Source organism: Phocoena phocoena, chromosome 11 (genome assembly GCF_963924675.1).
Source record: "Phocoena phocoena chromosome 11, mPhoPho1.1, whole genome shotgun sequence".
In the NCBI taxonomy this organism is placed as follows: domain Eukaryota; kingdom Metazoa; phylum Chordata; class Mammalia; order Artiodactyla; family Phocoenidae; genus Phocoena; species Phocoena phocoena.
In genome coordinates, this window is record NC_089229.1 from 36,078,529 (window position 1) to 36,094,454 (window position 15,926).

Below are 15,926 nucleotides of genomic sequence, written 5' to 3' on the forward strand. Positions count from 1 at the left end.
ATTTCCACATGTAATTTAAGCAATTATTTTCTTTAGTATAAATTGTATATGTATATATACATATATGTAAATATATATTTCATAAATCATTCTAACAAATCTTTTCAAAATTGCTTCTCTCTTTAAAATTCAGTATTCCTAATCTGAAGAAGTTACTTTTAAAATGAAACCAATTCGGTGAATTGACCATTTCAAACTCTCGTCACAAAACCTTTAATGGCACGACATTTGCCCTCTTTAAGTTGCCATTTACTCTTCAAAAGGGCAGTGTCTCAGTAGGTCACAGTATGTGGTAAAGCTGCATTTCTGGGAGTTATTTCGCTACAGATCTCATTTAAGAAAGTGACAAAAACAACAACAAAACGGAGATGAAAACCACACAGAAATAATGAGAGTAAGTAAAATATAAAGGTCCTATTCTTAAAAAATTGAGTTCTCTATAGTTTTATTTTTTGCTGTAATCACAATGCAGGTTCAGACAACTGATAAAACTCTGAATACCATACCACAGTGGCCATTTGTCGGCACTTGGTATCTAAGGAAGTAACAGTTGATAATAAGACAAAGACTGAGACATTTTGTAGCATACACAATTTTTTCCCTCTCTTAAAGATGTCATTCTTTTCAGCTCTCTTCTAGGGTTTGTTAGCAAAGATGTTACAGCAATATATTTAAGCAAATCCTTCTCAAGTTGATAAAGGGAAACTCCTGATTCTGACATTATCTAGTGACAAGAAGTTTAACATTATAACAACTCAGTCTGGGAAAATAACCTCATCCAGAATGACACAGACTCTCCTTGACCAAAGAAGACATTCCTCTGAGTCCTCTTTTTGACTAGGCCTCATCCTTGGGTCTTTTCTTACGCCTGCCTAGCCCAGCTGTATCAAGAATACTGATAAGTTAATTTAGCGAGAAATCCCCCACCCTCGCTATCTGATCATACTGGCTTGTCTTCCAGCAAGAATTCTGTAAGTTGGTTTACCAAGAACCCTCCTACCCTTGAGGCCTCTTCTTAGTAATTTTCCATCCACTGACTACCCCCTGCTGTCTCTGCTGTACACCAGGTTGAACCTGATCTGTCTCCCTTATTTCCATAGTCATGAAACTTATCACAATAGTCCTGAATAAAGTCTTCATCACTATTTTTAAAAGCATTGGGGACTTCCCTGGTGGTCCAGTGGTTAAGACTCTGTGCTTCCACTGCATGGGGCACAGGTTCGATCCTTGGGTGGGGAAGTTCTGCGTGCCGCATGGTGTGGCCAAATAAATAAATAAATAAATAATTTGTTTACAAAAGCATTAGAATAATTTTTTTTCTCTTTAACAAAGACACAGGACTTTCAATAAGAAATTATTCTATCAATCTACTAGTTTTTCAGGATCTGCCCGACTTTTACTTGTCTCTAGGGTAAAGTAAAATATAATTTTATCTGTAGATGTAAATGAGAGTTCAGGTAGATAACAAAGAGTTAAGAGTAGAAGAAAGGTAAGAAAATAGAAAAAAGAGGAGTGGAATGTTACAGGAAACTCAGAACAGGGAGGGGATAAAGAATCATACACAAACACGGCTTTTTGTTAATGTTTCAGTTATATTTAGAAAAAACATGGCCCCATAAGACCAATCAAGGATGAGAAACATAAATGTCTGAAATAGAAATGGGGGAGAAATTTTATATACAATGGAATACTACTCATCCATAAAAAAGAATGAAATAATGCCATTTGAAGCAATATGGATGGACCTAGAGATTATCATACTAAGTGAAGTAAGTCAGAAAGAGAAAGACAAATATCATGCGATATCACTCATATGTGGAATCTAAAATATGACACAAATGAACTTATCTACAAAACAGAAACAGACTCCCAGACATAGAGAACAGACCTGTGGCTGCCAAAGGGGAGCTGGGGTTGGGGGAAGGATGAACTGGGAGTTTGAGACTAGCAGATGCAAACTATTATATTTAGAATGGATAAACAACAAGGTCCTACTGTATAGCACAGGAAACTATTCTCAACGTCCTGTGATAAACTATAATGGAAAAGAATATAAAAATGAAAGTCTATATGTGTAGAACTGAATCACTTTACTGTACAGCAGAAATTAACACATTGTAAATCAACTATACTTCAATAAAAAAAAAATTAAAAAAAAAAAAAGAAATGAGAGAGGCCAGCTGTGGAAATAACCAAAGGGGATTATGAAGAATGTGGTGACTGGGGGTGAGGGAAGGTCATATCCTTCTCATGGTAGCAGCTACTGCTCCACCCTAGTTGCTATTCCCAGGTAGGAACATGGGCCAGTGTGGTTAGATTAGCTGAGTTCAAAACAAAACAAAACAAAACAGGAATCTAGTTTCTCTGGAAGAAAAGGGATTAAAAGTAATTTTAGTGTGTGGTCCCACAGTTCAAACAATTATAGCTATAAATCGATGCAAAGGATACCTTCACAAAGAAATGTGAGTAAAAATAAACACGTTTGGAATCAGAGAACATAATTAAGTGGAATTCCCCAAAGTTTTTGATGTTCCTCAACCCTAAAGTACTCAGGTTGATTTTCTTTATAGCTAAGAGCCACGTAAGTTCCTGCCCACGTCTCATACCCCCTCATCCTTTTCTGGTTGTGAATCTAAAACACACACACAACACATACATACATTTTCAAAAAATAGTGCTCAAACATGATTGCATGTGGATTGTGATGAATAACAATACCCCAAGGATGGAAAAACTGTAAATTCAGCTTAGTTGAGTCCAAATATCTAATCCCAGTCTAGGCAACAACTAGCCCACATCAACAGCTAGTAAACAAGTGGATTATACTAACCATCTTTGTCTTCTAAGCATGAAGAATTATACAGATGATAAACAAAAACAGTAATCACTTCAGAAATACATTTTTTCTGGTTTATCTCACATTTTCGAAATAGAAGTATAACACAAAGCAACAATGTAAGCAGAGAGAAATGAATGCACCAAAAACTCGACTTTGTAACTTGTTAGAAGAAAAGCAACATCTAAATAATTTGGAAAGAAGATCTACAGTAGAAAGGAGTTTGAAGACAGATATGAGTGTCTTCTCATATCTAAAACTGGGGCTAAAATCGATCCTGGCATAACTGAAGCTCTCAGGGAAGTGAGCATCTATTTTGCTGAAATCAGACACGAAGAATTAGATATTTGATTTCTACGGCTGTGCGCATAAATGTCCATAACATCGAAAGGATTAAGTCTATTTATGAACTGAAGTAGAATTAGGGTTTGTTGACTTAATTGGGTATGCGTGAATAAACAACAGTTTTTGTTTCAATGATATCTCTGGGCACTTTTAATAAAACCAGATAAAATACAGAGGGAAACTAACGGCAATTTCTCTCTTGATGGAAACCTATTTATTCTGGGTTTGTCAACTTACTCTATTTTTGACTGTAAAATATATAGAGGTATTTGAAACTGAAATGACTAGTGAGAGTGGGAAATATATTTACAATATTAAAATGCATTTTATTCATAAAGTCAATCTGGTGATTCTGGGATCCATATATTATTAATGCCTGAAAGTCAAGAGACACATGGTATGTAATTTTCCCACATCACAGAAGCCTGTGGAAAGTTTTGGAAAAGGCCATGTGTTTTTTCCTCCATTTACAAGCAGAAATGTGGTTTAACTGCTTCCCAGACAAATTATTATTTACCCTATTTTTTTTTTTTCCCCAGTGAGATGGCAATCTCAGCAATTTCCCCCATCAAAATCCCCTATATGGTCAAATCTGAATCTGTCCTGTTTAACTGAATTTCATGGTCTCTTGTTCTAATTAGGGTTGAGGAATATCTTCCCCATCAGAAAATAACTATAACTCAGAATATTTTCTCTCTCTTCTATCAGAAGGTAATTCTTCCATCAGAAGTTAATTCTTACCCTTTCCCCCCAGATTCTAGTCTTAGTGGTTATTTCTACTGCACAGCCATCTCTCCCTACCCTATCTCACAACCATATTTACCATAAAAAGGGTAGTCCAAGTTGAAAGGAATATATCGTTGAATCTATGTACTAGCTCATAACACAGCTGCACTCTCTTACAGTAAGCTCATTTCTTTGAATCTCATATTTCTCATTTGCTCTCTGACATATAATCATTGCCAAAGAGCCCCAAATGCATAACATCAGCTTTGATTTTATAATAATACTCTGAAATAATTTATGTTCTAAGTGCCTAGGAAAGGTATAATGCATGTATGTAATTTTCTATTGGACAGTCCAATCCTTGGAACACATTCCCCTTGAATTCATATGTAATGAATGTGCACTGGAAAACATTTATAAAATATTATACATACTAGAAATATAAAGGGTGAATACAACAATCAGTGTAAAAGTCAGAGAACTGAATCAAAACTAGAAGCAATCGACCAGTGATTTCAGAACTTTACTGAGAATTATCACAAGATGACAAAGGGCTTAAGGCCAGAATTTCTCCTGGCACTTACTGATCATATATAGATGGTACAGACCTATGGCAAATATTATCTACTGCCTGGCCTGGCAAGTTCAGCTCTATCCACAGGCCTTTGGCTTCAAATTCTGCCCTTTTTGCCCAGGACCAAAGGACAGCCAAATAAAGATGACATTAGTAAATTACTACCTACGCATGCTCTATTTCTAATCTTTTTTTTCCTCCTTATATCTTCATAGTCTACTTTTTCTTTTTCAGTCCCTGGGGAGGAAATAATCCTTTAAGGTCTTCTATATTTCCTCTGCTTTCCCTTCTACTTGAACACATTTAAAATCTCGTATTTAAACACACACACATACACATACCCTTTAACACCTTTTTTTTTTTTTTTTGCGTTATGCGGGCCTCTCACTGCTGTGGCCTCTCCCGCCGCGGCAGCCATGGCCCACGTGCCCAGCCGCTCCGCGGCACGCGGGATCCCCCCAGACCGGGGCACGAACCCGCGTCCCCTGCATCGGCAGGCAGACTCCCAACCACCGCGCCACCAGGGAAGCCCTAACACCTATTTTTAATATTTAATAAACACATACTTAATATTTCTTTGGTATTGCCCTCTTTCATTTACTTCCACACTTATTTGCAGATTCACTTTACACGCTCTGCTCCCAATTCTCATGTCCTTAACACCTTAATAACTTCCGCCCATATCACTTGCATGAAACTGAACTCACGAAGGTAGCCCGTCATCTTATCCTTTGAAGTCAAAGGACTTTCTCAGTCCTTGTTTTTCTTTACTGTTTAGCAGCAGTGGAAATTGCTCACCAATGTTGATTTCTACGTCCTATTGCTGTCTTATGCCTTCCTCACCCTGTATTTCCAATGCAGGGATGCTCAGGGCTGTGAAATGGGCTCTCTTCTCTCCTCTTGTACTTTCCCTCCCTCGGTGATCTTATCCTCTCCTTTGGTACTGTGCAGTTTCTGCAAATGACTCCTGCACCTCTAGGCCTAACGGTGGCCTTTCCCCCAACTGCCACTTGATAGGAATGTCCTGTAGAAAATTAGAATATCTTCCCTCTCACTTAGCATCTGCTCGGTTCAAACTTACCACTTTCTTCTTGAAATAAACACATTTTTCTGTCCTATTTCTGTTTAGGGGATTTCTTTTTTTCCAAGTTACCTAAATTTAAAATTTTGGAACACTCATTGGGCCAATTAATTTTCCTACTCATATCCTATCAAATAATATGCTTACTCTCCCTGCATGTTCTTTTCCATTCTACTGTGTTTCTGTATTTTTGGATCTATATTATGCCTTGTGCCTATACTATTTTTTTTTTCTTTTTAAAGAGAGAAGGCAAGTTGTTTTTTTTTAAAAATAAATTTTATTTGTCTATATTTGGCTGCATTGGGTCTTTGTTGCTGCGTGTGGGCTTTCTCTAGTTGCAGTGAGCGGACTTCTCACTGTGGTGGCTTCTCTTGTTACGGAGGACAGGCTCTAGGTGCGTGGACTTCAGTAGTTGTGGCTCGTGGGCTCTAGAGCGCAGGCTCAGTAGCTGTGGTGCATGGGCTTAGTTGCTCCACGGCATGTGGGATCTTCCCGGACAAAGGCTCGAACCTGTGTCCCCTGCACTGGCAGGCGGATTCTTAACCACTGCACCACCAGGGAAGTCCTGCCTATACTATTTCAATGACTTTTTATTTGCTTTTCGCAAAGCTGCATGTGTCATTTCTACTTTCCCAAATGAAACACACATTCTTCATCACATCTGATAAATTACCACTTTCATTACATCATCCTGCTGAACACAATCCTGGAATACAAACTCCTCATTCACAGTATGGTATTCAATGCCCTTCATCTGGTTTTATATTATTTTTCAGTTCTATCTTCCCCCACTCTTCCTCTCTGCCCCACACCATGGGCAATATTAACCACATCTGCTTACTGTTCCTTGGGTATATAGTTCATGCTTTCTGAGCTCATGTCTTTGTTCATGCATATGCCTCTACCTGCCAGAATTCTCTCTTTTCTCTTCTTCCTGCTAAAAACTTCACCTATAAACCTCCAATCATTTCAAGATTCTCTAAGTTTGTCAACTGTGACTCAGTGTCTTCTAGGATCAGTCCAGCTGAAAGTTTGTTTTTTTTTGCGGTACGCGGGGCCTCTCACTGTTGTGGCCTCTCCCGTTGCGGAGCACAGGCTCCGGACGCGCAGGCTCAGCGGCCATGGCTCACGGGCCCAGCCGCTCTGCGGCATGTGGGATCTTCCCGGACCGGGGCACGAACCCATGTCCCCTGCATCTGCAGGCAGACTGTCAACCACTGTGCCACCAGGGAGGCCCTGAAAGTACTTTTTTTCTCCTGTGCACTTTTCCAGCACCTAGCTTCTATCACTCACAGAGCACTTAATATACAGCATCTTTTACTGCCTTGAAGTATGAGGATCTGGATCCTTGGTTCTCTCCCCCACTTTCTCCCCGCATCAAGGTCAGGGTTAATTTTTCACAAATTGGATCCTACTGCACTTGGCGTAGAATTTTACACTATGTTAGAACTTAATAGTAACAATAAAAATGTTGAATGAATTCAGACCAAAAACAATTACATGCAGAAAAATACAAAATATAAAGAAATAGAATTCCTCATTATTAGGAATTACCCTCTTCTAACTTTGGCATTTACTAAAAGCCAAGTAGAACTGGGTGACTTTGTACTATGCAAATTCCCCATTCTTCGCATTTTACGGAAAATTTAAAAACTTATAAATTAATGCAGAATTTGGCTCACTTCCCACAGGAGGAACAAAACCATTTCATTTTAATGTTCTTTCTAGTCCTCAAGAGTCAGCAGTTTTTGATGTGCGTAAATGGGAGAGAAGACAGAGAAAAGTGTTGTCTTTTTAAAGTAACCTCCACAGAAAGATCAATTTTATTTATAAAAATGGAAAACTGAAAGTGGAAAAAATTAAAATGGCAATTTTGGTAAAGAGTTTTCCCACTACGAAAATGTTTCTCTGAATGTGCACTTAAATAAATAAATATATTTCTCTAAATGTGCACTTCAGTAAATGACGATGTATTCAATACCCCTGATGAAGAAACAATACCAGAGTCTAACATGTCAAGTTATATGTGCCTGCTAACTGACAAAGGATTAATCTCCAAAATATACAAGCATCTCATGCAGCTTAATATCAAACAAACAACCCAATCCAAAAATGGGCAGAAGATCTAAATAGACATTTCTTCAGAGAAGATACACAGATTGCCAACAAACAAATGAAAGGATGCTCAACATCACTAATCATCAGAGAAATGCAAATCAAAACTACAATGAGGTAGGTATCACCTCACACCAGTCAGAATGGCCATCATCAAAAAATCTACGAACAATAAATGCTGGAGAGGGTGTGGAGAAAAGGGAACCCTCTTGCACTGTCGGTGGGAATGTAAATTGATACAGCCACTACGGAGAACAGTATGGAGGTTCCTTAAAAAACTAAAAATAGAACTGCCATACGACACAGCAATCCCACCACTGGGCATATACCCTGAGAGAACCATAATTCAAAAAGAGTCATGTACCCCAATGTTCACTGCAGCTCTATTTACAATAGCCAGGACATGGAAGCAACCTAGGTGTCCACTGATAGATGAATGGATAAAGAAGATGTGGCACATATATACAATGGAATATTACTCAGCCATAAAAAGAAATGAAGTTGAGTTATTTGTAGTGAGGTGGATGGATCTAGAGTCTGTCTTACAGAATGAAGTAAGTCAGAAAGAGGAAAACAAATACCATATGCTAACACATATTTATGGAATCTGAAAAAAAAAATGGTTCTGATGAACCTAGAGGCAGGACAGGAATAAAGACGCAGATGTAGAGAATGGACTTGAGGGCATGGGGACGGGGAAGGGTAAGCTGGGACAAAGTAAGAGATTAGCACTGACATATATACACTACCAAATGTAAAATAGATAGCTAGTGGGAAGCAGCTACATAGCACAGGGAGATCAGCTCGGTGCTTTGTGACCCCCTAGAGGGGTGGGATAGGGAGGGTGGGAGGGAGATGCAACAGGGAGGAGATATGGGAATATATGTATGCATATAGCTGATTCACTTTGTTATACAGCAGAAACTAACACACCCTTGTGGAGCAATTATACTCCAATAAAGATGTTAAAAAAATAAATAAAGTTATATGTCTCTGCTAATTTAGATTTCTTTATTTTAGCATTTGGTCGCTGGAATTCTTTGAATATGAATAACCCTAAAAGTCAATTAATAATTTTCAAGTAAGTTGTATGGAAACATAAGACTTTCGTAGAAGAAAAAAATATAAAGCAATTCATCATGGGACATACTGAAGAAATGGAATAGGTATTTTACTAAGAGAGGAATTCATCTCACAGATAATCAGCAATCTTCTTAATACAGTAAGTGGGTAGTACACGGGGTTGCAATGAAAAACTTTACTTCACATAGTCATGATCTGACATGAGCACTGCTGAAAAATCCACAGAGGACCCCGACATACAGCTACAGACTGCTGTAGTTAAAACTAAACAACAGAAGAAAATGCTTTATGAAAAATAAGATTAGGTTACCATGTAGACAAGAAAAATAGAAAAGATAGTGAAACTACTTAAACAGGGAATAAGAGTTGAGGTCTGTTTACCATGTTCTCATATAAACAGGTAACTGAAATTTATTTAGTAAGTACAGAAATAACAAAGAATGTTTTTATGACAAAGGGAATAAACAGCTCTGAGCAAGATAAATGTCAGATGGATGCTTTAATTTAGATCACATGCTAACTGCTAATAATTCATGACATGGGGCTATTGTTTAAATAGGTCTCTTCATTTCAGAATACAAACCTGTGTTATTGTTAAGGTTTACATTTTATCAGTCTTGTCTTGGTGGCATCTTACTTACCAAATTATGTACAGAAAACCAAACACAATTCATAAAACAGATTAGGGAAAGATCACATCTGTTGATCATCAACTGTAACATCATTTTCTTATTGTTAAATATAGACTTCATATCTTATCCAAGTCTATAAAATACTTAACTTATTGTTACCAGATAAGAGAAATATCATTTGAATAAATGCATTTTTCAAAAGCAATCTGTGGCGTGTTTATGAAGAAACTTTTTGGGGTTTCAGAAAAAGTGGCTTCGAGTTGGAGATTAAATATTGATTTTATGATTTGGCCAGTCTTTAAAATAAATACTCTTGTAAGTCAGGTTTAAATCTTGTGGTGCCTCATTTTCTTTTTCATTTTTGAGGTCAGGTCAGAGAGCCCTTTTCTCCCTAATCCATTACAATGTGCTGAAGACGGCCACCTGATCAACCACTTAACAAAAATAAAAGTGACACTCAAGGGACTGCTACTCAATGAACAAAGGTTGAACTTACCATCATTTAGTATATATAGTAAGAGCATTATATCATTCTATTAATCATTCTATTATTGATTCTATCAATCAATTCTATTAATCAAAGAAGGGAAGGAAGGAAAGGAACGGAAAGGAAAGGAAAGGAGGATAAGGAAGGAAGGAAGGAAGGCAGTCAGTCAGACAAAAAATCCTGATTTCTGTCTTTAGTGAATTTATAAGTTTAAGGTCTCAAGTCCAACCCTTTTCTTAGAAATGCTACACAAGATGCCCAACTCAGGCATTTACAGAGCTGTGCCTCCTGCATACCTCCCCCTGCACCTTCTAATTTCCTTTTCCTGCTCCATTTTTCTCCAAAGCACTTACTGCTGTCAGACATACTATATATTTTATTGACCTGCTTCTGTTCTGTCTCCTCACCACTAGACTATATGCTCCCAAGGGGCAGAGACTCTTTTGTCAATTTTGTTCACTGGCGTGTATCCAGTGCCTGGAATAGTGTCTGGCACTTAACAGATGCTCAATAAATATTTAATGAATAAATGACAGGACCATTATTATTTTGTTTTTCTAGACTTCTGGCTTGCATTTTCTAAGATACAACTGCATTTTTTTCCATCGAGCTTTCTCTTATACACACAACAGCCTGGGTTACAATGTGATTCCACTTATTAGTTGTGATACTGGGTGAGTTATTCATTTCTCCGAACTTCAGCAGAATGAGGATCACAGAAGTATCTGTGGGTTGTTGTGAGAAATAAATGAGAGAACTCACTTGTTTAAACAAGTGTTTAATAAATTTTAGTGCTTATTATTCTTTTTACAACTATTAAATTATTTTCTTCTGTTGCAAACAGCTTACCGATTCTTAAAGTACCTCATAATTAATGAAACTGGGACATTTAGATTCAAGGGCTAAGGTTACATGTGGTTGAGTCTCTTGATCAAAAAAGCTACTTCCTGGGTGGGTTGCTTTCAGGAAGCATTAATCCTCCCCTTGTTCCACACTGTATTTCAATTAGTTGATTATGTTCAGTCTTGTCTGCTACATTGTGTGGTCTTTTAGGGTATGAAATCTCTGTATCCTATCACAAAGCAGGTACTCTATAGACCTTTGTCCAATAGATGAGTTACTGTAAAGAAATGGGACTGATTCCATTATTTGTAGTCCCATCACACGTGCACTTTCATTACTGTTTGAAAATTACATTTCTCAATAGACGGCGTAGATCCAGAGAGCAGGGTAGAGGTTTTAGTGTTGCAGAGTGATGCAGAGCAGTGTGGATGAGAATAAAAGCAATGCCCTGGAATTCAATGATGTACTGTGAATAAAAAAGTGCTGAGAAGACCGATACAAAACCAGTTCTTATTCTCTCGTAAATGGTTCTCTATTTCAATAGCAACGATCTAATTTATGGAAGTGTGACTACCCAGGGAAAAAGTCTAATAAAAAATACTTGATAAAGTTGAAAAGCACAGTTACTAGAAATGAGTACTGTGGAATAGGGAAGAGGCACACACAGCTTGAGGTTTGACAACACATAAGAATCATTGAGTTGTTAGGAAGTCCAAAGGTATGTAACACCACAGCAAAAGTACTTTCAAAGAACTCATTTTAAAAGTCATCCAAATGCAAAATATCTAATAATGCTAAAACCTGTGTTCAAATGATAAAAATGTATGGTGCTTCACACACGGTAGTAAATAGCCATTTGTACCTCCGGAAAAAGAAAGAAGCTTGAGACGGGCATATTTTATGGTTGAATCAGCCATTTAACGCGAAATAAGAGACCAGAGAGAAAAACACCAGTATCACAAGGCTTCTGTGTCTAAAACTCTCACATGCTGTGAGTCCATCCCTTTGAATAATATTTCTCATTAGGAAGGTACTTACATTAGGCCTCAGCTTGGCGGCCAGATCATAGTACTTCTCGGCTGCTTCGTTTAGGCTAGCCTGCCTGTTAAAGAAAACAAAAACAAAATCGTTTATTTTAAAATTTCAGAGAGGTGAACAGAATCATTATGTAGCAAAATAATATTAACTTTTTAAAGATTACAATCATGCCAATCAAATAATAAGGTGACTGAGAAGAAAAAAGATCAGTAAAAATTGAATGCACACAATGTACTTGTCATGATCTTTAAGGCCCTGTAAATAATATCTCAACCTAATCCTACTCAGCAGGCATTATTTTAAAGGTACACATTAGGAATTCGCAATGTTAGTTTCCTTTTCCAAGCTAATGTCCATAGTATGTCACAGGGTTGGGTATGATGTCCTAGAAAAGTCTTATGTCTTAAAAATAAACTGTCAAGATTACTATTTAGTTGCTCTTGTTTTATGAAAATACTAAACATTTTCAGGTTTTAGAAAAAAAAAATCTATCTAGAAAGCTACTTTCTTTACAGTCCAGGAGGGGAACTTTCCATTGTGTGTTGTTTATCCAGAAAAAAAAAAAAAAAAAAAGGCCAGTCTCTCCCTCTCTTTGCTCTCCCGTCACCAGGGTGGGCACATGATGTAGCCTCAGCTAACGGGATGTTCTTGCTTAGGACTTTGATTCCTGAGCAAATGACAGAAAGATGAGAGGATGGCTAGAATTTGCTCACAGTGACAGTGGTGGAGGCAACAGGGCTATATCCTGGTCAGAGTCTTCCTGTAAAGAACTGCTATTGGATGTCCTGCTTCTTTGCAGGAAGACTCTGGGGCTACTTTATTTCCTGCCAGTTCAAGCTATGTCTTCCAGTCTATAGTGAATTCTGTAGTTCCCACAGCCTTCAAATAGCTACAGTCAGTTTTTCTTAATTACTACCAAATACCATGAGTGGCACAGGTGACTTATACAAATAAGATGCAGACTAAACTTTATAGATAAGTTTGTGCACTGTCTATTCTTGCAATTCACGGCAAACTCCTTGGTTCAGCCAATGGGTTAACAGAAGAAATCAAATCTCTCGAGTCCCAAAGAAGCCCAGCCAATTAGCCATCAAAACATTATGCTTTTTGATCATGCCATGCTGCTTTCTGAAAACCTTCCAAGATGGTAGATAATAAAAGCTAGAAGCTCTTGCAGGTTACACTGTAGTCTGGTGACCATATCTGTGTAGAAAAGAAATGCTATATAAAAAGAACAAATTCAACCTCAGATAACTATAGTGTGAACAATAGGACTTAAAGCCGTGCGGTCCTGCAGTTAAAATGGAGTCTTCTCTTGAAACTGTGATGTGAAGAACCTTTTGAGACAAGATGATTGCAAAGAGGTCAGGAATAAAGAGGAGAAACAAAAATTAGCTTTCTCAATTAGAAAACCACTTCTCTCTTTAAAAGAGAAGGCAAACTAGCCATACCTATAAAATTGAATTTGCACTTTGGTCAAGCCACATAAAAACTATAAAGACATATGGCATGCAACCATATAAACTACAGGAATAAGTGAAGATAACATTTCTCTGGAGAGCAGGACATATTTTTCTAATTTTTAAAGGAAAAATAATTAGAAACACTGCTATTTTTAATGGGGTTATAGAGAAAGTAAAAGTCCTTGACTTAAGACTCTACTGGACTTACAACATGTTACAAAGTGCTGTTGCAATTTATATTCTCATAAATGTTGAAGTTCAATTTCAATATGTCAAGAAAAGTACTTCAGTCTGGTATGAAACAGTAAAAATTCTCTCGCTAGGGTATTTAATGAAGGTTCCCTAAACCAAACTATAGAATCACTTTGGTTCAGATTCATTTGGAAATTTGAACCAGAATTCATTAGGTCATGCCCTGGAAAGGTTTTCTCCAGAGGAAAATAAAAGGCATGGAGTAGGAAATTAGAGTAACTTAATTCTACAAAGAAGTAAGTTACTTTGAAGCCAGATCAACCAATAGATGTTTAGCATAGGAAGTATGGTGACCATTAATATTCATCTTTATGGACATTCAGATTCAGGAGGTAGATAAGGATCAAAAAAGAAACTCAGGAATTCACTAGGTAAAATGCCTTTAAAATAATAATCAATGCAATTGAAAAATGTTTTTTTCCCCATAAAAAGGTTATTAGTTTTTCAAGCCTTCACTGTCTTCAGTCTTCTTAATTCCCAAAGGAAATATCTAGTTTAGAAGACTTAGTTTCTTAAGCTAAAAGTAGAATTGATGACATTCTAATGAAATAAGAAAATACAAATAGAATTTATTATATTTGCCATATAACTGTGAAAATTAATTTTGACTCTAGGACTTTTCTTTTAATATTAAACGGATTTTACTGACTACTAGGCACTTATGGCAACACATGGAAAACTGTAGGGAAAAGAGTATGTCAGTTCTACCCACTGAATCTTCCCGTATATCCTCGTTTTACTCTCTACAGAGAAAACTCATGAGGAGCTGTCCAATGTCTACTTTGTGGCGTAAGCTGTATTGCAAACTCCCCCCTCTGCAAGAAACATCCTGGGAGTACTTAATAAATCTTAATGTAAAAATGAATGAATGATTACTCAGCATTTGAAAACTGAGGAAATTAGCAATATCCTGCCAGTTGCTTAGGGGATTCTAGTAAACACCCTAGAACCTCAACCACTGGATTGTTAGAGATTGATTACAGGACTCAGGTTCCAAAGACTATTGGGATCAAACTATTTAAAGAAGCTGATAAAATATACTTTTCCTGAATACCCATATTTCTTTTCTTTGTTCACTATTTCTTTTCTGAGATAGTAAATTCTCTATGTATCACTTACAAAATTCCATGGATTGATTACTCTATTTTCCAGTTTCAACGATATTATGAATCTATTGCTATTATTGCTATTATTAACCACATTTCAAAGATGGTTAAAATGAGGCTTAGAGAAGCTGACAGTCCCCCAAGGCAACACAGCTGGTAAGTGGTTGAGCTCAGAATCAAGGGCTCTAAAATAAAATATCTGAATCACAGGATCATGCTGCTATCTTTGTGAGCGCCGGATGTATCAGAATGACATGTGGTACATTGCTCTGTGGCAGATGACCACAACAATTCTTACATCAAATACTAAGAAAGCAATAAAACATGCTTCTTGATTATTATGCTTAAAAGCGATGATTTAAAGTAAGGAATGAGATTTGAAAAGGGGAAAATATGAAAAAAAAAAAAGAAAAGGGGAGAACATGGAGAATATTTGCAATGGCAGGTTTTACATCCTTCCAATTCTAACTCCCAAACTGATAGAAGTGAACTTCACCAGACCCAGCTGAGCAGAGGATAGTTTTAAGAAAAAACAGTGAGGGGCTTCCCTGGTGGCGCAGTGGTTGAGAGTCCGCCTGCCGATGCAGGGGACGCGGGTTCGTGCCCCGGTCCGGGAAGATGCCACATGCCACGGAGCGGCCCGTGAGCCATGGTCGCTGAGCCTGCGCGTCCGGAGCCTGTGCTCCGCAACGGGAGAGGCCACAAATGCACTATAGTATTTTGCCGCATGTACTTCACCGTCTCCCATAAAGGAGGGGAAGAGTAGGAATTCAGGGGAAAGGCAAGGAAATAGGGAATGAGAAAAAGCAAGAAGAGTATTTGGATACTTACTTTCTTACCCCCCAAATCTCCTATTTTGTGGGGCGGTGGTCACAATCAGACAGAGAAGGGGACCGTAAGTTTCCCGCGTGTCCACGTAGAAGACTCAGAAGGTGAGTAAAGGGGAAAGTAGTTGGCCCTGCCAAGAGATCTCCCAGGCCGTATGTAGACAACCTTGTGTTCTGGCCACAATATACTTTACAAAAGCCAGAAATGAGATGGGAAGAAAAATTACTCTTACCAGGAAACTACACTGGGCCCAGATGGGTGACTACCCCCTTCTAACATGTCACCCTGAGTCAGCATTATGTCCCTTATCTAAAGAGTAAAGATTAAATCACCATGCCAACCATAGACATCAATTGGAGACTGATACAGTGGCTCCTTTCTTATTAACTCCTGTCCGTCACATATTTAAGGCCCTCTCCCTCTGCATATTATCTGTGGCCTCTCAGGGCCACAAAAGGTAAGGAGGTAGAAAAGCCAGATGGTATTTGTAAACTGGATTATGAAGTAAACCTCGACT

At 37.8% G+C, this 15,926-nt stretch overlaps 1 protein-coding gene across 1 annotated transcript in view; it reads right to left on the bottom strand.

Annotated features, from left to right (window-relative positions):
* The window catches only part of TMTC2 (transmembrane O-mannosyltransferase targeting cadherins 2), a 394,308-nt gene that overhangs the window by 38,015 nt on the left and 340,367 nt on the right, over positions 1–15,926 (bottom strand). The window contains exon 11 of the mRNA XM_065887822.1: positions 11,761–11,824. Coding sequence (XP_065743894.1) covers positions 11,761–11,824 — 64 coding nt within the window. The remainder of the gene's footprint in view (positions 1–11,760; positions 11,825–15,926) is intronic.